Source organism: Heteronotia binoei, chromosome 2 (genome assembly GCF_032191835.1).
Source record: "Heteronotia binoei isolate CCM8104 ecotype False Entrance Well chromosome 2, APGP_CSIRO_Hbin_v1, whole genome shotgun sequence".
In the NCBI taxonomy this organism is placed as follows: Eukaryota; Metazoa; Chordata; class Lepidosauria; order Squamata; family Gekkonidae; genus Heteronotia; species Heteronotia binoei.
The window spans coordinates 158586310-158612637 of record NC_083224.1 but is presented as its reverse complement, the minus strand read 5'-3'; the positions used below and the strand labels follow the sequence as shown (position 1 = coordinate 158612637).

Genomic DNA, 26328 nt, shown 5'->3' with positions numbered 1-26328 from the left:
GACCAACAAAAAATTGTTATACCCTGAAACCCTTGATGGTCTCCAACTATTCTTCACACATGGCATTTTTTAGGCATAGATCTACATTTTAAAGTGAAGATCTAAAATGGAAAGTATGCATATGTAAATAGGAATACCCCTTAAAGATCAAGAATTAGCTGTAGCTTTCTTGTGAGTTTTTCCCTGGTGATAAAAATAAATGTGCATAATGAAAGAAGGAACCCCAACAACTGTGACTCATGGACCCCCAACTTGCTATTTGACAAGCACAGTGCCCAAGAATGTTTTCTATCAGCTGCATCTACTTCATCAACATTCCCCTTTTTTAGGCTCAATTTAGCCATGCTAATCCGTATATTTATAATCTTGCAATGGGACTGCTGTTACATGTTGTATGTGAAGCTGCCATTGAAGATGGCTGAGAAACTGCTGTTTGGTTCAGAATGTGGCAGCCTGATTATTCTCAGTGGCTAGCCAACAAGGACATATCTTGCCTATTTTTACACAGCTACTCCGACTGCCAGTGTGCTTCCAAGTTTCATTCAAGATAGTAATTATGATCTTTAAAGCCCTTCAGGCCTAGGATCCACATATCTGAAGGACTGCCGCTCCTCATATATCGTTGTCCATTACTTATAGCTTTCAAGCTGTCACCTTCTGGTTGTCCACGTAAAGTTTTCCACTTTCATCTACCAGAGCCTTTTCCTTCTCAGGACTTTCATCTACCAGAGCCTTTTCCTTTCTCCTTGTGAAACAGGTTCCCTGAGAAGATTACTTTCCTTAGAAATTTTTAGGAGGCACTGTAAGGCTTTTTATTTGCTAGGGTGTTTATTTGCTAGATAGATGATAGATAGATGATAGATAGATAGATAGATAGATAGATAGATAGATAGATAGATAGATAGATAGATAGATAGATAGATAGATAGATAGATAGATAGATAGATAAATTTATTGTCATTGTTCTCAAAAAAGAAAATGAGAGCAATGAAATGAGGTGCTCTTCCACAAACATACCAACACATCAACATCCACAAAAGGACATATACATAGACCATTTAAATGCATCTAAAAACACATAACCATTCATAACCCTGCATTTAGCTTAACCACGGCACTTGGATAGAAGCTGCCCTTGAATCTATTATGAGGGTCTTACAATATTATATATGGTTTTAGTTTAGAATTGTAAGCTACCAAAGCCACAAGAGAAAGGCAGGATATAAACACTTTAATACATAAATAGGTCTAGGTATAGGCTTCCCAACCCTCCTGCTCTGCCGGGGGACCCCAGGTTTTTCAGCCTCTTCCCCCGCTCCCCAAGAAAATGGAAGCGGGGGGGAAGGGCGCCAAGGAGCGGGGCGAGCCGCCCCATCTCACCGTAGCTGCTCCTCCAGGCTGTTGGGCATGACGGTATTTGGGGGGGGGAGGCGACGACCTCCTCTCCTCTAAAAAAAGAGGGCTTGGGGGGGCGCAAGTTCCTCTGAAAAGCGGGGGGGAAGCTGGGTCCTGCCTCTTCTGCGAGCGGGTCCCAGGGCAAGACCACTGCAGCCTTCCTTGCCGGGGGTGGGCGGTTAGGAGCCGCTGTCCTCCTCTGAAGAGAGGAGGGGAGGCGCGGCTGCCAGCTTAGCGCCCAGTCCCGCCCCATCTAGGAAGGGAGGCCTTTCCCAAAACCTGTTCCCGCTTCTGACGGGCACGGGAGGAGCAAGGAAGGAAGGGGCGGCTGCCCGCCCACCCCCTCCTCCGGGCCGCCTCCCTGCTTGCCTCCTGGCCGGCCTGGGCCAGAGGAGAGCCAAGCCGACGGGACTTGCTGGCCTTTCTGTCGCCCGGGGAGAGCCCCCCGCCCAGCGCAGCGTAGATGGCTGGTGGCCTCGATCCCCTCGCCGGCCCTTGGGCGGGACTCGTCGGACCCCCTCCCCGCCGCCGGCTCTGCTCCCGGGTTCATTGGACGGCGCGGCGGCCATGCCCTTCCAGGCCACGCAGGACAACGAGCTGCCGGCCCTGGGCCGCCCGCTGCACCTGGGGATGCTCTACAACTGACGCTGCGACACCTTTGTGCCAGGCAGGTACCTCGCCCTTCGGAAAGCGCCACTGCACTTGCAGACCCCAGAGATTCGCCTCCTGCATTTAGGCGTCTTCAGCCCTAGTCATGTAAAGTGTCACAAACTTCCCTAGGTCTTAGTTACCCTTGGGATATCCAATCAATATATTATTTTAGGGGCACACACGTCAGACCACCTTAGAAATAATTTCCCTAAAACTAGACACACTCTACCTCATACAGGTGTGTGTTCTCTCGGCATTAAACGCTGCACCCCCATGGTCTGTGGGCTTCCTTCGCTCTGGGAAATGCTGGCCATTTCTCTTGCTGCCTTCCGCAGACTTCACTTCTCCAAGACTTGGTAAATATTGCCTTCCTCAAATCAGTTTCCCTGCTGTGTCATTTTATCTTCCTCTTAGGTGTGTGTTCCCCATGTGCTCTGCATGTATGTTTTTTGCTGTTTTCTTTTTTGTAATAAAATACCTTTTCTGTTGTACTTCAGTCTGGTTCATTTTCAGAGTTACCCCTTCTTGTTTGCCTCCAATTATACTAATTCCCCCATTTAATTTGGAGATCTCTAATTTGGGTAACAATGTATGTAGGACTTTCTTGGCCTTAGAGCTTGGGGATGGAAAAAAAACCCAGCAACACCATTTCCTGTGCCAGGTGAAACTTAGAGATCACCTTTGGAGGAAAGTCCAGGCTGGGATGAAGCAGAACATTCTCATTAAAGACACAGTTAACTCCTTATGTATCAGGGAGAGTAGGTACTCTAAGACCTGAACTAAAGGGCAGGTAAAAGGAGATAGCCATTTGCACGAGGCTGTGGACTTAAACTGGACTCTCTTCCTGGAATATGAGCACCTGGTAGAAAACTTTCTAGCTTGAACTAGGATATTGTGCATGTCAGAGGAGAAATGCAACCAAAGGGGCATATCCTCCACACTGTAAGGTGTAAGCAGGTCACATTGTGGTGCAGAACAGGCCCCTTCACAATTAAATCCACTTCAATTTGCATTTGATTATCCCAGATGGTGTGGCCTAAAATTAGGGTTGCCAATCCCCAGGTGGGGGCCGGGGATCCCCCAGTTTGGAGACCCTCCCCCCGCTTCAGGGTCGTCAGAAAGCGGGGGGAGGGGATGGAAATGTCTGCTGAGAACTCTATTATTCCCTATGGTATTCCCATAGAAAATCATGGATAATTGATCCGTGGGTATCTGGGGAGGCTGTTTTTTGAGGTAGAGGCACCACATTTTTAGTATAGCATGTAGTGCCTCTCCCCAAAATACCTCCCAAGTTTCAAAAAGATTGGACCAGGGGATCCAATTCTATGAGCCCCAAAAGAAGGTGCCCCTATTCTTCATTATTTCCTATGGAAGGAAGGCATTGAAAAGGTGTGCCGTCCCTTTAAATGTGATTGCCAGAACTCCCTTGGAGTTCAATTATGCTTGTCACAGCCTTGATCTTGGCCCCACCCCTAATGTCTCCTGGCTCCACCCCCAAAGTCTCCTGGCTCCACCCCCAAAGTCCCCAGATATTTCTTGAATTGGACTTGGCAACCCTATCTAGGTAGCCAAAGGGCTGAACTATCTATAATGGAGGCATCTAAATCTATTAACATGCCCAGCTAATTTCTAGTTGCCAGACCACCTGGTAGAGGTGGGGGTTCCCCACAGCCAGGTCCCACCACCGATCAGCTGGCCAGTGAGGGGAACTTACCCGGAAAAAGAGCAAGGCCCAGTCAATGTTGCAGTGACATGACTACATCACTTCTGACTACATTACTTCTGACTGGAAGCAACATCATCACATTAGAGATGCTAAGGCAATGCTCTGGTAGAGGCCAAATTTACCATAGAATTTTTGCCCAAATACCAGAGCATCATCCCAATGTCACTGTGTGAAAATGTTACTTCCGAGTCACATTGGAAGTAACGTAGATGCAATATTGGCTGGGCCTCCCTCTGCTCCTTGTAAGTCCTCCCATCCCCTGCCAGTTACCAGGAGGGACCCGGCAACATGGGAAGCAGTAGCAGATGGGGGTATAATTTTTACAGTCAACAGAGCATATAGACAAGGGGAATTAAACCCTGTCCCCTCCCTGTCTTCCTTACTGTACTCCACTGTTAAAAGTATTCCCTTTCAAGGCAAGCTCACCTCTGGTATATATATCAAACATAAGTAAAACATTTAAAGCAATGGTGCAGACTAAGGTAAAGTGGCAGAAGGGAAAAGAATTAGCTTCTTTCACATGTAGGTTCTATTTTTTGCAATAAAAATAGACACACCCAATCCCTGCTTTCCGCACGAATAGGTAGACAATAGAATAAATACACATGGATTCTTCTATCACAACTAGTTTGGCCTTGAGACAAGTGACTATTCTCTCCGCCTACCCTCCCCATCTGCAATCTGGGGATAATGATGATACACAGCATCTCGTGTGGGCTGTGTGTGGATGCTTGATTGTTCAGAGGCCCAGTTTGATATTTTCTTCTTTAATAAAAAAAACTTTCTAAAGTCAGCATTGTGTGCAATGTCGCAGATCTCCAAGAGTCTTATCTAGTGTGATTGAATGTATAAATGATGCACTGAAAATAATTGTGCTTGAGGTGAAAGTTCTCTGTGGCGCTATCATAAATGCTAGTCATCCGCTGGTGTTTCAGTCATCAAGTGATGAACATGTTTGTGTTAACAAACCATTGATGACTGACAGTTGAATAGATGAGCCCATTCTGCAGAAAAATATTTTGATATATTATGATGTGAAGTAAAATGGCATTAGACATCTGTCTGCCCATTTATACTTTATGCTTCATGTGGAAATCTGTTCTATGGAGGCCAATGTGTTTCAAAGGATCTGGTCTTGCAGTTGAACTGGAAAATCCTGGATTCCATTTCCTGCTCAGCCAAATATTCATCGATTAGCTGTGGGCAGGTTGGTTTGTCTCCATGACCAATCTATAAAATGGGAATAATGCAGACCTAGAACACAAAATAATGGTAAGAGTAAACAAGATGAAGGTTCAATAGCTCTGAGCATAATTAGGGGGTTCAATAAACTATTTAACCAACTATGTGAACTAATAACAGTAATATATCCAGTTATGATGACCCTACAGAAATATCTATTCTTTTACAGGTGGATTACTCAGTAATAGCTTCACAAGCAGGAGCCACACTCAACAATCTTATGAGCCATGCACAAGAGCTAGTATCAAAACTACGATCTCTGCAGTTCGATCAACGAGAGTTCGTGTGTCTCAAATTTTTGGTGCTATTCAGTTTAGGTAGGTATTCTGATTCTTTAACCTTCTTTATCTGATGAAAAGCATTACCTTTATCATGCGGATTTTTTGTTCCCCTCCCACTGATAATACTGAACACCTTTCAGAATACATATTATAAGTACAAGCAGGGACCCTTGCAGAGGGGATCCCTACCCCAATCACTGCTAATTTCTCACTTGGCTCAGTGTGGGGGAAAAGACTCATGGAGGGCGGGGAGACACTCATGGAGGAAATTCCATATTTCCCCCAGTTCAATGCCAGGTGCAGCTAGTAATCAGCTCAAGGTCTCCTGCTGTCTCTGCCAGGCCTGGGTGGTTGCTTGCATTCTCCACTGCCACTGCTTAGCCCAGCACAGCCACCAATGTCTTCCACTGCCATGGCCAAAACCAGTCCAGCTGGTGGTGTCCTCTGTACTACTGAGGCCAGTGTGGATGCCAGTGTCTTCTGTCACCATGGCTAAGCCCAACACAGCTGCCACCATCTTCCATGGCTGGACCTGGCATAGTTACTGGAATCTTTCTCCACCTCTGGGCCTGGCTGCCGGCGTTCTCCAACTACTCATCCAGTAAGAGCATTGGTTTATTTTTATTTTAGATTTATTTCAGATTTTTTTTTTTTTATTTCAGATTTTTCTGCACATGTAGGGAGCCCCTCCCCAGTAGGGTTGCCAGGCCCAATTCAGGAAATATCTGGGGATTTGGGGGATGGAGCCATTCCCTAAAAATAAATAAAAATACAGCAGTGCAATTCCCCTGAATTCAGTCTTCATTTCCTCCTCTTTTTTGCATTCAAATTGTTCCCCAGCAGCTACACTTTCACTAAAATGAAAGTGAACTCACATGCACGGGCACATACACACGCAGAGAGAGAGCACCCAAAATAAACAGTTTGCATGTCCATACTTTTGTGATCTCCCTGGGGCAATGGTATAGATAGCTTTATTCACTAGGGTTGCTGAATGTAACAATCTGCTGTATTTCACACAGAGAGAGGTCTAGGGGATGGATTTTTCCTCTATCCCATACTCAGGTTCTAGTTAACTCTTTACTATCTGTTTTACTACACAGCTTCAGAAAGGAATGCAAAACAAACAGAGGGACTGCACTCTTTCTCTTCCTCTCTCACACACACATGGCTCAGCCCCCCTCTGCAGCTTTCTCTCTCACTGAGGCACACACACCTTCCAAACAGAAGCAGTTGTAAGCTATTGAACCTGCCTGAGATCTAAAGGCACATTGTGGCTGTTGGGGCGGGGCCTCCCAGCACTGGCCAGCTGGCTGGCAGTGAGGAGGAGCCTGCAAAACTGGGGAATCCCCTGCCTGGACCTGGAGACAGGCAAGCTTATCCCGAAGTGTGCAGAACAGTCTCCTTAACCTCTGGGTGGCCCCAAACAGCCAGTTTAGCTATTCACAGATCACAGCCACATGTGGCTAACAGTATATATAGAGAGAACCTTGGGACCATTTTCTGAATTATAGTAAGGACTATCAGTCTGGACAATGGGAAAAGTGGTCAAGGGGAGAAACAACATTTTCTCCTCACCACCACTTTCCTGTTAAACATTATAAGCCATGATATATTAGGGTCAGGACAGGGGCAGTGGAAAGCAGCAAGAGTGTCTGGCATCAGAAACAGGTGTGAGCTCTCTAATGATCCCAGATTGTATAGTGTTTATCACATAGAATATATCTGCACTGTTTTGTACTTTGATTTTGATTATTAGACATACAAGGGCATGATACTGGAGGAAAATGCGTGTTTGTGATTATCTAGGCAGAAGCCATCAGCTGCTTTTCCATATTAAAAACATGATCTTTTGAGATAACTCATCAATGGTACCATAATCACCTAAATCCATTTGTATAAAATATCATTGTACTGTGTCATTATACTTCACACTACAGAGCTTTTTCAAAAGAGATAGAAAGACAATGGACTGGAAATATATTTGTATTTTAGAACGATACAGAGAGGAAGTGTATTTTTAAAAGACTTCTTAAAACACCTTTTGACAATGCAGCAAATTCATCATTGTTAATACTTTTTAAAAAGCAATAATGAAAGATACTCTGAAAGTGTAAATCAATAGTTTTTATAAAATTACTGTTGGGGTACCAGCCTTTTCTAGAGATCAGGGGCTGTAAAGTAAGAAGAAAAAGGACTATAGAATGGGGAAGATATCTGTGCAAAACAAATTAGTTAAATCAGTGAGGTTCCAGTGAATCACTCAAAAAAAAAATCCACTTCTTAGGAACAACAACAACAAAAGGATTAGGGAGAAGGATTTTTATTGAATCCAAGATGAGAAATTTTTCTGTCATCTGATGGCTTAATAAGAATGACTTAAATTACCTTTTGCCCACTGGATTTATTACCTAGCGGTACTAAAGAAAAATAAACAGCTAAATCCTGCAGCTTCCATAAAGGCATTAGGATAGAATAAAGAATTTATTTATTTATGTGAAACATTTATATCTCACCTATCTGCTTCCAAGCCTCCAAGGCAAAAGAAAGCAGTGTTGAAAGAAAGAAAAAGAATCTATTGGACTTTCTACACATAGCATAACATGGATTGGAATGCCTAATATTTAACATTATGCCAATAAACGTGCGTTATTGTTTGCCTAATATTTAATGTATTATCATGTTGTAAGCTTCGGAGCAAAATATTTAAAAATGTTACAAATGGCAGAATGAGTAAGCCTAGATATACAATAATACATTTGTAGAGAAGATTCCAGTGCAGGTGTCATCAGCTATCCAGGGCTGAATGGCACAGAGTTTCAACTGAATCCTCCTGACATTGCAGGCACTTAGGTGGGGGGCAAGTAGTAGGAGACAAGGGGCAGGGGGGTTTTGTAGCAGGAACTCCTTTGCATATTAAGCCACACACCCTTGATGTAGCCAATCCTCCTGGAGCTTACAGTAGGCCCTGTACTAAGAGCCCTGTAAGCTCTTGGAAGATTGGCTACATCAGGGGTGTGTGGCCTAATATGCAAAGGAGTTCCTGCTATAAAAAAAGCCTTGACAAGGGGGCACATGTTTTCTGTAGACCAGTGCCTGAATCTTCCACATGTAAATGGATTGTCTGGTAGTGATGTCCAGGTGCAGCTTTCCCTGTAGAGGCCAGCATGCACAACTCTGCTGTAATGCTCGTCAGGAAACAGAATCCTGTTTGTGCCATAGCTACCATACTGGTGCAGATAGTTTTTAAATGCCAAATATGCAAGCTGGCTGTAGCTTACCAGGATATTATACTCATTATAAGAAACTTGCCTGTACTATAGAGCTGGATAGCTAACAAATAACAGCAGTCAATGCATAGTACTTAGCTTATGCTTTTTTTGGGGGGGGGGGGCGGGGGGGAAGTCGCCTCAGTGGGTTCCCTTAGGCTTTTATTTCATTTCATTTCTTACCCTTAGAAGCTCATTGATTCATGAATCTTGAGCAGCAGAAGACACTTTTTTCTTATTTTTTTTATGCAAGGGCAAAAAAGGATTGAGACAAATGTACTTCCTAGAGTGTTCTTGGGATCCTTATCACTGAGCAAAAGAGCCAGGGTTTCCAGAGTATAGGGGACTTAGGCTTTTATTGTCACCAGATCTGGAATGCAACTGATCTTCTTGACTGTCAACATTCTGACTTACTGCTTTGTCCTTCACATTGAAACTCGGTCACTTTGCTTCCAGTGGGTACAACTAGGGTTGCCAGCCTCCAGGTGGGAGTACTTATACCTATTTTTAGATGCAGGGAGTTTCAAGTCTGTTTCTAGCAGTGGTCTCTTTTCCTTTTATTTCTCTATTCCAAATGGTCTCCTTCCGAGCCTTTTATTAGTGCTGTCCAATTAAAAATAAAAACCTACAGGTACAGAAGCTCCACCAGTAGTTCTTCCTCTGAAGCTTCAGGGGCAGAGGATTTACATCAGTGAAAAGAGATGGGAGAGGGAAGTATGAAGGACCCCCTACCCCAGTGGACTGCTTCAGTCTTCAGTCTCAGGCATCATGCATAACTGGGCTGTAAATGTTACTTTGGTATAATCTGTGCATTGTGTTGATAAACACACACACATCTTGATAAGTTCAGAAATAAGACACAGGTAAGTTTTTAAGACCCTGTTCTCACCAATCAAGAACAGGCATTAGAAATGCTAAAAACCAAAGCAAAATGAATCATCAGTTTGCCTTAAAACATTCTGGTTCTAAATCTGAGGCTCTGTCTTTCGAGATGCTGATTATCAGCTAAGGATAAGTTGCAGGAATTAATCGTATCTTATAAATTAACTGAGTGGACAGTAAGACATCTCTTCCCTTCATTTTGCATGTGAGATATTTTCACAGACATTAAGCAGTGCGTCCGAAATGTCTAAGGAGCTGTGTAGTCTTCTCTGTGATGAAATATTTAAAGAAATCCTTTGCACTTCAGTGGTATTTTAAATTAGCGGAATTACATTTGAAAAATGCTCACGTTTACTTTAAACAGTCTTTACATTTGATCCCTTTCATCAGCAGCTTCAAGTGCTTTGCATGCATTTAGACTGTCTGCTATCCGCCACCTTGATGTTTTAGATTCTCCGGTAAAGAGCTGAGCAGCTTGGCTTCAAGTCCAAATGTGGGAGGATGTATAGTCTCAGAATTGAGGAGCTAATTTTCTTCTTCAGCAGGCTATCATCCACAAAGTCATGCATCCCACACAAGGGCTTCTCCAACTAAGAACACCTGTAGCACATTCAGTGGTTCTTAGCAGGGGACAGCTGGGCAACATCAAAATTGAAACTTCAAAAAGAGGGCAGTTTAAAAGAGGGCAGCCACATTGCTATCTGGAACTAGGCTTTTTGATCATATCACACTGTAGTGAGATTGTTACACTGACTGCCCTTTTGCTTCCAAGTTGAATTCAAGCTGCTGAGATTAACATACTTGGAGGACCATCTCTTCCTGTAGAAACTCCTGTTATATCTTTCTTTTTTCTTTTTCATAAAACTTCATTGTTCTTGAAGTTTTATGGCATACAGTTTGAAAACTGAGCATTGCACTGTATTTTACTTGTGTTGCTATACTTTTAATTTGTTGATATCTGCCTTGAGTCCCTATGTTAGGTAAAAATGTGAAGTTATAAACATCTTTTATAAAATAAAATAAGTAAGCAAATACCATCTCCATTTATGCCAATGGAGGAAGTCCACCCAAACAGGCATTCTTTGCTACGTAGTGGGACTCAGAGACTCACTTTCACTTTGGCCACAATCTTGCTAAAGTCACTAATAACTAAGGGCCTAACTACAGATACTATTGTTCACATATTGGCATCATGGCCCATGGGGAGAAGGAGTTTCAGACTCTCCCCCACCCTGAGCTGTTTTCTCAGCCTAAAATGGCTCTGGTTTTCTCGTTGTCCTATTGAGGGTTGGGTTGCATGTATGCTGGCGATGCTGTTTTAACTGGGAATATGGGAAATGGGGGGCAAAACTCCTTTTCCCCACACACCATCTGATCTGAAATGGGCCATTACATGATTGGGAATTGAGTTTCTGGTGGATAACTCACAGCTGACACCTTACTGGAAGTCAGAGCAGGAAGACCAGACACAGCCTGAGGAAAAACCTAACAAGTAGTTACGCACTTGTCTTTTTATACATTCACCTTTCACTGTGGTTCACTCATAAATTCTCAGTAGATCTCTCTTTGTTGTTGTTCAGTCGCACAGCTAAGTCCAACTCTTTGCGACCCCATGGAAAAAGTCACGCCAGGCCCTCCTGTCTTCCACCATCCTCCAAAGTCTGCTCAAATTCGTGTTAGTTACATCAGTAACACTGTCCAGCCATCTCATCTTTTGCCGTCCCCGTCTTCTTTTGCCTTCTGTCTTTCCCAGCATCAGGATCTTCTCCAGTGAGTGCTCCCTTGGTGGCCAAAAAATTTCTCTAGTTGATGATTTAAGCATTTTTGCTTTCACTTCCCTCATTTTCTATTGTCAGTCATGGTGTGTTATCATCCCTCATTTCTCTGTTTCTCCTTTAATATTTTCCTAAATTCACAAGATCCACTTTCTTCCCTTCTCCAACATAAGAGGGTCTATATCACCATAAAAGTAGGAGGAAACAGTCTCCTCATACTTCAGATGAAACTCTTGTAGGTGAAGAATTCCTACATTGATCCCACCTTGGGTTGCCAGTTATGGGTTGGGAAATACATCAGAATTTTGGGGGTGGAGCCTGAGAATGGTGGGGTTTGGGGGAGAGGACAGACTTCAAGGGGGCATAATGCTATAGACTTGCTACCTGGAAGATAGCAACCCTGATCCCTGGCAACCTTCTCAATCCCAGAAGGTGGAGAAGCAAAAGTCACACATGTGAAGGCATTTACCCTAACGTCTTTACCATGTGAAATTGAGCAAATCAACAGGTTAGGCTGAAAGCAATGAATCCTGAATTAATGTAATTAACATTATTAATTGGTTCCATTAGTTTTAGCTGCACATGATCAGAAATAATTTGGTTTGGATTGGAGCCAATGTATAAGACCCTATATTTCCTGTCATGAATCTGGTTTATGTTCTCTCTGATAAAACACCAATAATTTACTTATGCAATGCTGTTAAGCAATATATTTTTTAAAAGATTCAAAAATCCAGTCAAAAATGTTTGCCCATCTGTTCTTCCTGGAACATTGTTCAATACCAATTGAAACCAAATTCAGAGTTATTAACAATGACATTTTAAGATGCCTTAAGCTTTAATTTAAGATGCCAACAAGGTTTCACACACACACACACACGGTGGCTAACAACCAACATGTTCTTAACTGTTGGGAATTAACTGTTTACATGTTCATTAACATCTTGATCTAGAGATGCTACATTGTATCTAAAATAATATGTAAGGTAAATTTGAATTTACAATGTAGACCATCTCAACAAGAAAGGGGAAAAAAATGGAATAAGTATCAAAATTAGCCTTGGAATGGCTTAGCCGCCCCATCCACCTCACAGGGTGTCTGTTGTGGCAGCATAAGATAAAGGAGACTGTGAGCTGCTCTGAGACTCTGAGATTTGGAGTGGAGGGCAGGATATAAATCCAATATCTTCTTCTAAAGTAAAATATGCAGGCAAAAAACATCAACACATGTTGAGGGGTGCTAAAAAAGCTAACAACATTTTTGGGAGTGGGGGTGGATGGGATTGAACCTCCCCACCACAATCTGACTTCTGGGGTTGGCAAGTGCCGAGCTGAATCGCTTCTCTGTAGGGGAGCAGGCCAGGGCTTCTGTTCGGGATAGTGGAGGTCAATTTAATGCCTACTGCCTACTTTTCTCAGTCAGAGATCAGTCCAAGATATGCACAGGAAACTCTGAGGAGATTTACCTTGGCTAAAAGGGAGTCCCAGGGGTGCTCCTTTGAGGCTTTGAGGAGTCTCTGGAGACGAGTTGCATATTCATCATCTGCAGAAGTTTCCAGAGTCATTTATTTGACATAAGCTCAACAGGATCCTAACCTTCTTTGAGACTGCTAAACATCTAAAGCTATACAAGACCGGTGTTGGATCTGGATAACTGCAGAAAAAGGTACTGATGGCTATCTTCATTCCAGGACTATTTAAAGTTAAACAAAATAAAATCAGAAGGTGGGAAATAGAGATTCAGAAAGCTTGGAAGAAGAAGGGGAGAAGGGGCAAAATTTGAACTTTGTAAATGTAAAGGACAGTGCTAAAAAGTGGAAAGGAATTTATTGTTTTGTCTACTTGCGGTTTTGGTGGAAAAGCCCCATCGTCACAGATTTGCAGCTCTCACAGTCAACTCAGGAAATATGTCAAACATCGCGAGATCTTTTTACCAATGAAAACGAGATTTGGTGGCAAGAAAAGCAGGAAGTGTCGGATGGAAAAGGGAAATCATTGAAGCAGCTAGCCTTCTCTAGGACTATAATATCATAGAAAAACATTGGCGGCCATTGCTAGGAGGTCAAAATTTAAACAAAGTTTTTAAAGTGTTTGGGACATTAAAAATTGGTGACGCTGACAGAGGTGACAATTATAAGGTAAATACTATTGGACATTATCGCTGATAATTATTTTAGAAGCCTTTTGAAGGAAAAAATTTTTTAAAGGGAAGCAGAAAGTCGCGACTGCCATTTTGGAAGAAATAAAAACTTTAAAAATTAATATCTGAGCCCAGGAGGATCTGAGGATGGCGAAATTAGGCTTATTGAAAAGGGCAAGCCTTACTCTATCAAACCTGATAGTTTAAATTTATGTTGGAGAGGTCAAAATTTTCTGTGTTTTTTTAAATGTCAGAGCATAAGTTAACCCGTGCAAGGACTGCCTCAATGGAGAAAATGCAAGAGCAATTAGAAACAATGGAAGCCAGGATGATGAAAGAGGTGAGAGACATGATAACTGCTTCTAAAAAAGAAATTAGAAAAGACATTGAAGAGCTAAGGAAAGATATAGAAGATCTCAGAAACAAGACTGTGGTAACATCAAAGAAAGTGCCAAGAGGTGGAAGAGAAAGTGAAAGTGCATGATTCCACCTTGTTAAAAATACAAGGTGGCAATTCATGACTGCAAATTGATGGAAACCCAGATATGTCTGAGAGGAGTACCAGAGGATGAAGAGACTGATTTGAAAGGATATATAATAAGAATAATTGCAGAATTTTTGGAAGAAGATCCTGAAGGAACTAGAAGCATATGTATAGAGTGAACTCACTATATGCCAAGAAAAATAATCTACCAAGAGATGTGGTCATAAGATATATGACAAAAGAAATGGTGGGGAAAATCTTGAATAAAATTTTTGCAAAGACATTGATAGTGGGAGGCAGCAGAGTAAGAATCATGAAAGAATTTCCAAGACAAGTGATAAATGACAGAAAAGCATATAAAAAATTGACAGAAAAACTACATGACAATGAAATGAGGTATAGATGGATAATACCTGAAGGTCTGAGCTTTGAGCTGCAAGGAAAAAGGATTACAATTACAAGCACACAGAAACTGCGTAGGTTTTATGAAGAACATAAAAAATTTGCACCATGATGGATTACAAATTATTATCTTGGAATGTAAATGGACTAAATTCACCACAAAAAAGAAAGGCAAATTTTCATTGGATTAAAAAGCAAAATTGTAATATAGTTTGTTTACAAGAAGTGCATATCAAACAAAAGGATTACAAATTTTTATGGAATAAACAACTGGGACTAGAATTTTATTCATTGGCTGAACAGAAGAAAAGGGGAGTGATTTTCTATATTAAACAAGAATTGGAGCTGAAATTAGTGTTTAAAGATAAAGATGGAAGATTTGTAGCAGTAGAAATAATATTAAATGCAAAAAAAACCCCGCTGTTATTGGGACTATATGCACCAAATGGTGCAAAGGATGCTTTTTTAAAAGACGTTATACAACAATTTGATGAGCTGACTTATGACCAAGTTTTGATAATGGGGGACTTTAATGGAACAATTAAGAACACACTGGATAGGTCTGGGGGTAAAAAAAAATAATAAGGAAGGAAAATTGCCAAAGTCTTTCTTTGAATTGGTCAAACAGGAAAATTTGGAGGATATATTGAGGAAATTTAATCCTGAAGTGCGGGACTATACTTTTTTTTCCAGCAAGACATAAAACTTTTTCCAGAATTGACATGTTGTGGGCCACTAAAGACTTAGGCCTTATAACAAAGAAAATAAGAGATTTTACCTAAAATTGGAGCTGACTATAACCCAATAATGTGGATTACAAAATTGTCTAAGAAGTTGAGAAGAGGAAGATTGAATGAAGATTTACTACAGAATAAAGAAATAGTGACATCTCTAGAAAATGAAACTAAAGCTTTCTTCGAAATAAACGATAAAGAGGATATAGAATTTCAGATGGTCTGGGATGCTTATAAAGCAGTAATGAGAGAAATATTGATTACATTGAATAAGAGGGCAAAAGAAAAACAGACGTTGGACATTCAAAATGAAATAAAGAAAAAAGAAGGGGAACTGAGAAAAAGCCCAGGGAAAAAGAAAATTATACGGGAGATTACAATATTACAAATGCAAATGACATTTGTTAAATAAAGAACTGGAATGGAATCTGAAAAGATTGCAGCAGCAATCTTTCGAGAAAGCAAACAAACCCAGAAAATATTTAGCCTGGCAACTGAAGAAAAAGAGAGAAAGTAAAATTATTAATAAAATTGTGGTGGATGGAAGAGAGGTGGTAGATCAAGAAGGAATAAAAAGAGAATTCTTTAAGTATTATGCCAAGTTATTTAAAGGTGTTAAAATAAGGAAAGGAAAGATGGATGAGTACTTACAAAAGATAAAAATAGCACCCTTAGCAGAAAATATGCAAAAAATTTTGAACGATCCAATTGAAAAAATAGAAATTGAAGCAGCAATTAATGCAATGAAAAATGGAAAAGCACCTGGGCTAGATGGATATACAGCTAAATTTTTTAAAACCCTCAAAGAGGAGTTAATCCCGAAACTTCAGAAATTGATGAATATGATAAGAACAAAAGGGAAAATACCAAGTACGTGGAAGGAAGCTGTTATTTCATTGATTCCAAAGGAAGATAGACATGTTACAAACATAAAAAATTATAGACCAATTTCATTATTAAATAATGACTATAAATTTATTTATTTATTTATTACTTTAAACTTCTATCCCGCCCTCTCCGCAAGTGGTCTCAGGGCGGCTAACAACATACATAAAATACATACAAGAATCTTGGCAGAATGGTTTAAACAATATTTGATGAATTTTATAAAGGAAGATCAAGCAGGGTTTCTTCCCAAAAGGCAAATAAGAGACAATATCAGAACTGTTGTAAATATTGTAGAATATTATGAAAGACATCTAGAAAAGGAAGTAGCATTATTCTTTGCGGATGCAGAGAAAGCATTTGACAATTTAAATTGGGATTTTATGTTTGCAGTAATGGAGAAAACGGAGCTGGGAGAAAGCTTTATAAGAATGATAAAAGCAATATATACTGAACAACGTGCAAGGCTATGTATAAATGCTGATCTTACAGAAGACATGATAATTAGTAAAGGTACAAGACAAGGTTGTCCACTTTCTCCACTGTTGTTTATAATGACTCTTGAAATATTACTGATGCAAATTCAAGAAGATAAAGAAATATAAGGATTAAAAGTAAAAGGATTTATTTACAAATACAGAGCATTTGCAGATGATATAATGTTTATAAATGAAAACCCCATACAAGTCACACCTTTGTTGTTAGCCAAAATACAAGAATATGGGGAGTTGGCGGGACTTAGTATTAATAAAGAAAAATTAAAACTTCTATGTAAAAATATGCAAATAAATAAGCAACAAGAATTGCAGAGACTAACGGGATATGAAGTTACCTCTAAGGTAAAATATTTGGGTGTGGAGATAACAACGAAGAATATTGATTTGTTCAAAAATAATTATGAGAAGCTATGGTGTAAAATGGATGAAGATATGTTAAAGTGGAATAAACTTAATTTGTCACTGTTGGGTAGAATAGCCAAATTAAAATGAATATTCTACCAAGAATAATGTATTTGTTTCAAACTATTCCGATTGTGAAAGACAGTAAACAATTTAATAGATGGCAAAGAAAAAAAAAGATGGAGTGGAAAATATGTAGAAAAAGAGTGGAAAATAAAAGGACATTGGACAATTTTTTATAACGATTAAGTTTTAGAAAAAAGAAGAATATTAATTTTTGTTTTTATTACTTAAGGGTACCTTTAAACACTAGTACTTTAAGTAAATAACACTGGTGGGGGTCAAGTAACAGGAGGGAGGGGTGGGTAGAAAGTAATATATGGGAAAGATAAAAGAAGTTATTAATGATTCAAGAAATATGATTTGTTACCATATGTTACCAAATAAAATTGTTTAATCAATGAACCTCCCCACCACAATCTAAAAAGGTTTACTAATAAATAAATCTCAGCTGAGTTCTTTGCAGCAAAATATACATGGAACTGCAGCCTAAAATGAATGGTGGTGGTTGTTATTGTTGTTATTTAAAACATTTATTAGCCACCTTTCTTCCATAAGGAAGTCAAGGCAGCTTGCATTATAGATAAAACACATAAAAATACATAAAAACATAAAAGCCTGAGACCAATTTATCACTAGCATTGCTCCACCCCCAGGCTTCTTTTTTCCCCTCATGCAAGCGATCGATTTTCCACCAATTGCTTTGTGGGTGCATTTTTATGCAGGGACCCCTCCAGTTCCCTGCAGTTTTGTGATGCTGTCTTTTAAGGATTGTGATGCTGCGCAGGGAATTGGAAGGAGCCCCATGTCAAAATGTGCCCATGGAGCAACTGGTAGGAAATCGATCACTTGCTCCGAGGGAAAACAGAAGCCTGGGGGTGAAGCATTGGTAGTGAGAAATCAGTGTAAACCCTCCTCCGTTGTTCAAAGCTGAATCTGAGAAAGACACCTATTTGAGTTAGAACCTCAGGTTCGTTATTTTAGTAGCAGAAAGTAGTTCAATGTAAACTTTAAAAGGAGTGAACAGAAATTGCTTTTGTATGGCCTTGTACTTTCAGACATGGCTGTGCACTGTTTCAAGCAATCCCTGCCATGTAAGCTACAATCCAGTCCTTGTTTTCCCTTTACCAAAACTTTCCATTTGTCCTGCTTGCTTTCATTACTTGGACTCAGCAAGGATGATTTGTCAAAGCTTCCATCTGAACAGTTTGTAAAGTGAAATGCCAATAGGAAGAAAGTTAGACATCATTTGACCCATGTCCAGTCACTTGTCTGTCTGCTGAGCTTAATGCTAGAATAGGCAGCGACTGATGGGTACGGTTCTCTTATCACTGTCAGGACCACAGATAAATGTACTTCATTTAAGAAATGAAGGCTTTATCAATGGGCAAATAATTGCAGAGCAACTATTGATCCCACGTCTCACTTAACAAGAGACAACTGGGACTTGTAGAAATGGTAAACATTTAATCATTATGTATGGCAAACTATGGGCTCTTATTCAAAAGCAAAGAAAGGCTTACAGGCCAAAATGTCACCCTTTGTGAAGTGGCAACAGTGTGCATGCTCTGGTCTGGTAAATAAAAAAAATTGTAATCCAAATTCTGTGCCAAAAACGCTGAATTCTTTCACTTGCAAAAGATCCAAAGGTGAATGTTTTCGCTTATCTTGAATAATTCCACACCTGCTGTTCAAGGTGAAAAGTAGGGCAATGCCGGGAACCAAAGACCAGCCTTTGTCACTGGCAAGCTCATCCAGCCATTACTCTGCTGACACAGATTTTATCAAGCAGTGCCCAGACACTAAGTTTAATTTTACCATAATCAGAGCTAGACTCTTGCTTTAAAAAAAAAAGATTCTCAAGAAATGCAATTCTACATCCAGCTCCACTTTTTTAGTCTTTGGTCTTGCATAGAACTGCAGAAACTATAGTGCCTAGACTGTAATTCAGTCTCCTCTAATGCAACATTATCTAGCTGGAATCTGTCCTATCAAATCTGTGAATGACCCAGTAACTATAAGCCCACAGCCACACAAATATTATCCACATGGAGACAGGCAGAAATAACTGCCTCTTAGAACTCCATATATTGTGCCAGATTAACTATTAAACTAACCATGGTGCAGAGGACTATTTAGGGCTGCCATAGTGCCTAGTTGCCTATCCCATTGGACCAATTATCCAGCCTGTATAACAAGCTTTAATCTAAAGCAAGTCTTTAGGTTGTCTAGACATAGAGATAGAAGGCAGAATGTAGAGCCAGTTTTCTGCTTAATTCTTTTAAAAATTAACATTTTATAGATAATATGCATCTACATATAAATATTCACAAAATAACACAATGTATAACATAATGGCAATACTAACACAAAATAAACCCATTTACAAATTATCAGAATAAATCATTAAGCACCAAATCTATAGAGACAAAGTGATACCACACATCACGTCGTATACACTATTTACAATACAAACATATTAAAGTTAAAGGTTTTATATTCTCTGGAACCACTTCAAGCTGCAACAAGTAATCTAAAATAATAGACCACACTTCAACAAAATCAGAATGAAGATGGGATTTGCACTGGTTCACCTGATAAGTAATTTTATCCATTATATGCATCTCCCATATCTCACGATGCCGTAACGTAATTAGTTGTTTAATGCAGGAAAAGCAGCCTGCTCCCTTTTAGTCAATGAGGAAAGTCATGGCTGTCATAGATATGAGAAGCCCAAATATTTTGCTTCCATATTGCCATTTCGGCCTGAAGCAGTAGTTGAGCAGCAGTTTTAGCTGGGCATAGAGAGCCAGTTTGGTGTAGTGGTTAAGTGTATGGACTCTAATCTGAGAGAACTGGGTTTGATTCCCCACTCCTTCACATGCAGCTGCTGGGTGACATTGGACCAGAGACAGTTCTCTCAGACCTGTTCTCTCACCTCACAGGCTGTCTATTGCAGGGAGAGGAAGGGAAGGAGATTGTAAACTGCTCCAAGACTTCAAGTGAAGGGTATAAAGCCAATCCTGAAGACATGGAGTTATATTTTCAAAACCGGAACAATGCTCTAGCACACTGAAAGAAATCAATTGGATGACACTACCTAGTGTATGAAGAGCAGTCAGGTGCTTTTGTCTTCAGAAGCTGTGGAGGTTGGAGAGAATTTGGCTTTGAAGTGGTTGCTTTGTAATTATTTCCTTTTTACACACTACCAGCATTCAGTAACATGCTGAATGCTCACTAAAACGTTGAAGTCCCGACAGAACATCCTGCACGGTAGGGTTCTCTTATTTTGTTTAAATTACACACTAATCATTTTAAAGAATTATTCCTATTACTTGATGGTCTTTCATATATTGATCTTTACAATATACTCTGATTGAGCATGCCTTTAAAAAGCAAATTCAGGCTCTGAAAACTTGATGTCAGAATGGAGCACCAATATAGCCTGCTGGCTGTATAGAGTCTCCTTGGGATTCAGTTGTTATGGACTGATGTATTAATTAATCTTGATTGTTGTAGTCCTTCTAACAACTTCCATAACAGATTTCAAGTATGTTTATTTAAAATGGTGAAGAATGTTCGGGGCTTTCTGTGAAACTCTGTCATTGCTTCCTTGTATCTGTGTTTAGCATTGGCATGAGAGAAGTCTCATGCAGATTAGACTAATATGGGAGGAACACATTGAACAGGAACACAGTTCTGGCTGGCTTGTTTCAGGGGGTGTGGTCTAGTATGCAGATGAGTTCTTGCTGGGTTTGTTCTACAAAAAAACACTGTGTGCAACAATGGTGACATCAAGGGATACAGCATAATATGCAAATATATTCCTGCTGGGCTGTTTCTTTTAAAAAACCCTGAGTATGGGGTACCACAGTATGGTTTAGCTAAGGTTGTCAGGCTTGGGGACATATCAGGGGGGCCATCAGCCAACAGAAAACCTAGAAGTGGCATCATGCCTTTCTAGGAATTGGAAGAATAAAATAATAAAATCAAAGAGTTTTCAGCAATTCCTAGAGAGGACTGACATTTTTGGCAAAACTAGCTTCTACTGAAAAAAAAGGTTATTGTCAAGTTTAGTACAGTGTGTATGTTTAAAAAAAAGAGGATGAAAGCTCTCCACAACAGTCTATTCACAATATTCTTAGATTGCCTCAAAATTCCTCAGACAGTCTGGACAGGAATCACCCCTAAAATTCTGCTTTATGTGAAGTCTGGTGGCCATTTTAGCTAGGTAGGCCTAGAAAGAAAATTAATGGGATTTTGCATTAAGAAACTCTATAGTAAACTCAAAGAGTTTTCAGCAATTCCTAGAGAGGACTGACACTTTTGGCAAAACTAGCTTCTACTGAAAAAAAGGTTATTGTCAAGTTTAGTACAGTGTGTATGTTTAAAAAAAAGGATGAACGCTCTCCACAACAGTTTACTCACAATATTCTTAGGTTGCCTCAAAATTCCTTAGACAGTCTGGACAGGAATCACCCCTAAAATTTTGCTTTATGTGAAGTCTGGTGGCTATTTTAGCTAGGTAGGACTAGAAAGAAAATTAATGGCAAAAACAGAGAGATCACACTGTCCTTAGTAACTTTCCATGGCTCCTTGGAGAGAGATACTTTACAGGTTTGCCATTATTATAAATGAACTTAATGAACTTTTAACTTAAATGTCTTATAAGTGAATCTCTTTTTAGCTGCTTTAATATCTGGGGAAACTGATTCTTTTTGTGATAATCATTGGAACCCTTTGGCTGATAACAGACGGGCATTTTGGGACGGATGGGAGGTGTCCCAAATTGAGACGGCCTCCACTTGCTCCCCCACAAGCTGTCCCCATCCCATCCATGGGGCGGGCATGTTCAGATGGCCATTGCACATGATTCCCATCCCCATACATTTTCAGTAATCATGCACATGTGCACACATAAGTGCGCATGCATGCACATATGTGCACATGTAAGTGCATGTGTGCACATGTGCACACATGCGCTCATCCACACTGAACAGTTTTAATTTTTAAAAAACTGAATGCGACTTGGGACAGTTTGGCAGCTTCACACCGCCAAAGCGCCTCGCTTGCACCCTTCTGCTTCCAGATGGCAAGGAGGCAACTGGCATGCGGCTCAAAAATGGAAGTGGTAGCTTTTTCAGTCACACTACGGAGGATGAGGTGAGTGTGGGATGAGGTGAGTGCAGGATGAGGACGGGCAGGAGACGTTTGTGTGTAGAAGGATTTTTTGGGGTCGATTTCAGAGGTGTCTCTGAGTTGGGCCAAACTGCCTGTCTGTAATCACCCTTTGTAACATAATCTTTGGATTTTGTTCTCCTTATCTATTAGTCAGATCATAATTAGGCAAATCATATATATTGAACACAGAGGCTTTTATGTCATTTCCATTGTGGTTGGCAATCAGACAATAGCTTCTAACCCAGTTTCTGGTATTCTGATTTTTTGAGGGAGTGGGGCTGAACAATTTGAGATAGAGATACATATTTCAGCTCTAATTTCTGCATAACATATGCATTGGAGGATAGTGCCAGAAACTATGTTTCCTGAAATTTATGGAAATACTTGGAATTCAGAAAGGATTGATTAGCATTCAAGGGAGGTGACTGCTCAATATTTACACCACAGAGAGTTGGCAGAAGCAAATAATTGTACATAAAGCTGATGCTTGTCTTAATTAAAGTGGTATAATAGGTGTTGGGTGGGATTTGTTTTTTTTTCCTATTGAGCAAAGCAGTTTAGCAATGACCAGATATAACTCATTTTGAAGTCCAGGGTTTAAACTAAATCAATATGTATTTATAACAAGGAAAGAATCAAATAACATTTATTACATGGTAGCAGCTAACTGTAATGGATGATAGTACAGTTAGTGAATAATATCTTTTTGTTAAACAATCACTTTTGACAAAATATTTATCTTCTGTTTATAAAAGTTCATATTAATTGCTCACTTGCCTCTGGATTTCAATCCCCTTTACTTTCAAAAGACAGTTTCTAGGACAAGAAAGCTGGAACTAACGCAGGCTGTTTAAACAAGAGTGATCAAAGGTTGTTTACTCGAAAATGTCCAGTATAAGAGGAATACCCTGTGCTGGGAACTGCTGACATACAGTAACTATTTGAATGTTGATGAATAGGGAGAGAGAATTCTTATTTCAAATTAGGCAGTAGCCATTTAATAACAAAGTAGCATTTTAAAATGAATTGGGTTAAATTACCTTTGCTCCTACAAGTGCTTGTTTATTACTTTATTTATAGCCAGTGGTTCTCACAGACTCAAGGCAGAATTTTTAAAAAAATTAAAGCCCAGCTATAAATGTAATACAAACATTAGACAAATTGTTAGCGAATATTTATGATTACAACAATATCCCCTTCATAGAAATGCCCTTCTGAAAAGTCAGTTTTACAGAAAAGTATTAGGGTGGAAACTGTCTTATCCTCATCAGGTAGGTTATTACATCATGTAGGGGGCACAACAAATGCTTGGGTATGAATACTGGCTCAGACCAGCAGCCCATCTAGTCCAGCAACTTGTCTCACCCAGTGACCAACCAATTGCCCTGAAGGACCACATGAACAGGGCACAAATGAACAAGGATGTCCTCTGATCCCTCTCAGCATGGTATTCAGAGGTTCGCTTCATCCTTTCAGTAACCATGGCTAGTAGCCATAGATGGACGTCTCTTCCATGAATCTAACATCTAACTCTTTTTTTAAGGCTATCTTTGCTCATGGCCATCATAACCAGGGGTGGAATTCTAACTGGAGCTCCTTTGCCTATTAGGCCACACACCCCTTATGTAGCCAATTCTCGTAGAGTTTACAAGGCTCTTTCTTGTAAGCTCTTGGAGGATTAACTACATCAGGGGTGTGTGGCCTAATATGCAAAGGAGCTCCTGCTAGAATTCCACCCCTGATCACAACTTTCTCTGCCACTGAATTCCACAGTTTAATTGCACAAGTAAAGAAATATTTTCTTTTGAATTTCCGGAACCTGTTCCTTAACAACTTCAATGGGTTCCTCCAAATTCTAGCATCATTGATGAAGGCGAAAATATTCCCCCTGGCTAGAAAAAAAGATGGCTAAAGAGAGACATGATACATTTAAAAAAAAATGAGACAAGATACATAATTTTTAAAAATATATATTTTAAAAATATTTTTTAAAAAAATTATAATAATTTATAATAAATTTATAATAATTTTTTAAAAAAATTATGTATGGGTGGAAGAAAGTGGATAATGGGAACTACTATCTAGTAACATATTGATCCAATAGGTGTGACTGTTTGGCCACTTGGGTTCTAGTTATAGCTGAGGTACTGAGTCATTGGGACTATAATCCACAGACTCCCAAATTTGGGGTAATTTTAAAGTAGCTATAGTCACCTTTTAAAAAAACCCAACATATTTTGTCATATGTTCAATATGCCAACTGGTCCTATAACCAATAATCAAGCTGGCTTAAAGTCAAGTGCTCTGAACTCACGAATGGAGCATTAACTGGTAAATTGTAACAGCAGTAGCAACAACAACAAAATCTATAAAGTAGATTGAGATTATGATCTTTGTGCTAAGAAGGACTTCCAGTGAGTCGGAGTTCACAGCTATAAACTCACACAGAAAGGTTATAAGAATTCAGCATGGGATATCTCTGAATAGCTTGTGATCCTAATCACTAGAAAACAAGTGTGTTCCAGTTAATATAAGTGAATAGAACAATTTAACAGCTTTATTATATATGTGCAAGCTTTAAAGTTGAATGCGATGAAAAGCACTCTTTTGTTCAGAAGACTTTCACCTTCTCATATCTTAAATCTAAACTAATATCACTAATTGGCTGTTGTGACCTTGGGCTGTCATTAACCTCTTTGGTTTGGCAATAAACTGTCAGCTCAGAAGTGTCTAGGAACAGAAAGGGGGCCTCTGTGTTTTTTTGTAGAAAGGGATGCTGTGACAACAGAAGGTTGAATTGCTAGAATATCTTCTAAGTGGCCTAAATCTCATCCCGCCATAATTAGTGGGAAACTGCAGAACAGTGAGTAAAATTTCTTCATGGAGAGTGTCTCAACATACTCAAAGTATTGTTAGTCTGAATGGGGATGTGGATAAATGAGGACCACTGATTTAAAATCAAATCTTTCCATGAATTTACAGATTCTATATAGCCTCTCCTATTCTTTGCTTTCTAAATTTTCTCTCAGGGAAAAGTCAAAAACACCCTCTTTACGCCACATATATCATAACTATCTACAGAAATCAAATAATGGAAAATGAGCTGTGATTCCCAAAGTTGTTACAGATACTAAATGATGATGTATGAAGTGAGAAGTGTGACAAACTGACTTACCCAAGCAAGACGGCTTTTTATTTTCTTGTGGTAGAAGGAACATTTCTATCTGACACACAGCTTCTTCTCATCCATCCCTTAGAGATTTCTATATACCATAAGTTCACCACAAAAGCAAACTCTGGTGTTTTTAATTCAACTTTCCTCTAACAAGCTCTTTGGCCACAGCCCTCAAACCACTTATATGCTTCAACAATAAAGAAGACATGTCAGGTATCATTCCAAACCCCTGTTTGAAAGAAGCTTAACTATGGTTTGGCATGATATCTTATTCTAAATTGACAAGCCATAGTTTGTGACTAACCAATGAATAGCTTGGAGAGAGTCAGAGGTCTACTGCGCAGTGGTGGTGAAGGGGGATCTACAGAAATCTCACCTGCGGAAGAGGTGAGTGGGAACTAAGCTTATGGTCTGAAATAGGTTTGCAAACTACAGTTTGTGCTAAGTATGCTGCTATGTGGATGCGTAAACTGAAATAATTATGGACATCATTCCATCTCCAGAGGCTGCTGCCTCATGGAGATGAGCATAAAGTTAGAAATTTTGAAAACTGAACATTGAGAAGGCAGAAAACAAAAACAGAAAATTAAATCATGGATCAGCAAAGCTGATTCTGTGAACTTAAGACAGATCATGAGAAGGAGGGCAGAGGGAGTTACTTGTGATTTTCCTGCATTGTGTAGGGGGTTGAACTAGATGACCCTGGAGGTCCCTTCCAGCTCTATGATTCTATGACTGTATGTATGTTAACAGGACTTGGATCCATACTAGAATTTCCTTAGGTGCAAAGATTTCCTTGAAATCTCTCCCGAAATACTGTTCCAAGGACCAGGGACCACTCAGGAATAGGATTGCAAGGGCATTTGGGACTTCTGCAGGAAGGGGGAAATGAGAAAGTCACACTCTGCAGGCATTAATCCTTACACCTGTTGAAATTCTAATCTGGATCCAAGACACAATTCAGCATGATGTATGAATTAAGGCAGCCTAAGCAGTGTAAGGATTTAATGTCCTTGGAAACAATAATGTTTTAGAAATAGATTGATTTGCTATTGATATATCATTAAAGAATTATAGGGACTTTTAACAAGGTCAAACAGTTCCTATTGCACTTCAGTGTCTCCTAAAGCATCCAGTGTTGTAAGAA

At 39.8% G+C, this 26328-nt stretch overlaps 1 protein-coding gene across 2 annotated transcripts in view; it reads left to right on the top strand.

Moving 5' to 3' along the window:
• Positions 1-26328, top strand: part of NR5A2 (nuclear receptor subfamily 5 group A member 2) — a 183835-nt gene that overhangs the window by 123538 nt on the left and 33969 nt on the right. For both annotated transcript variants that reach the window (XM_060232348.1, XM_060232347.1), the window contains exon 6: positions 5184-5331. In XM_060232348.1, the coding sequence (XP_060088331.1) occupies positions 5184-5331 (148 nt within the window). The remainder of the gene's footprint in view (positions 1-5183; positions 5332-26328) is intronic.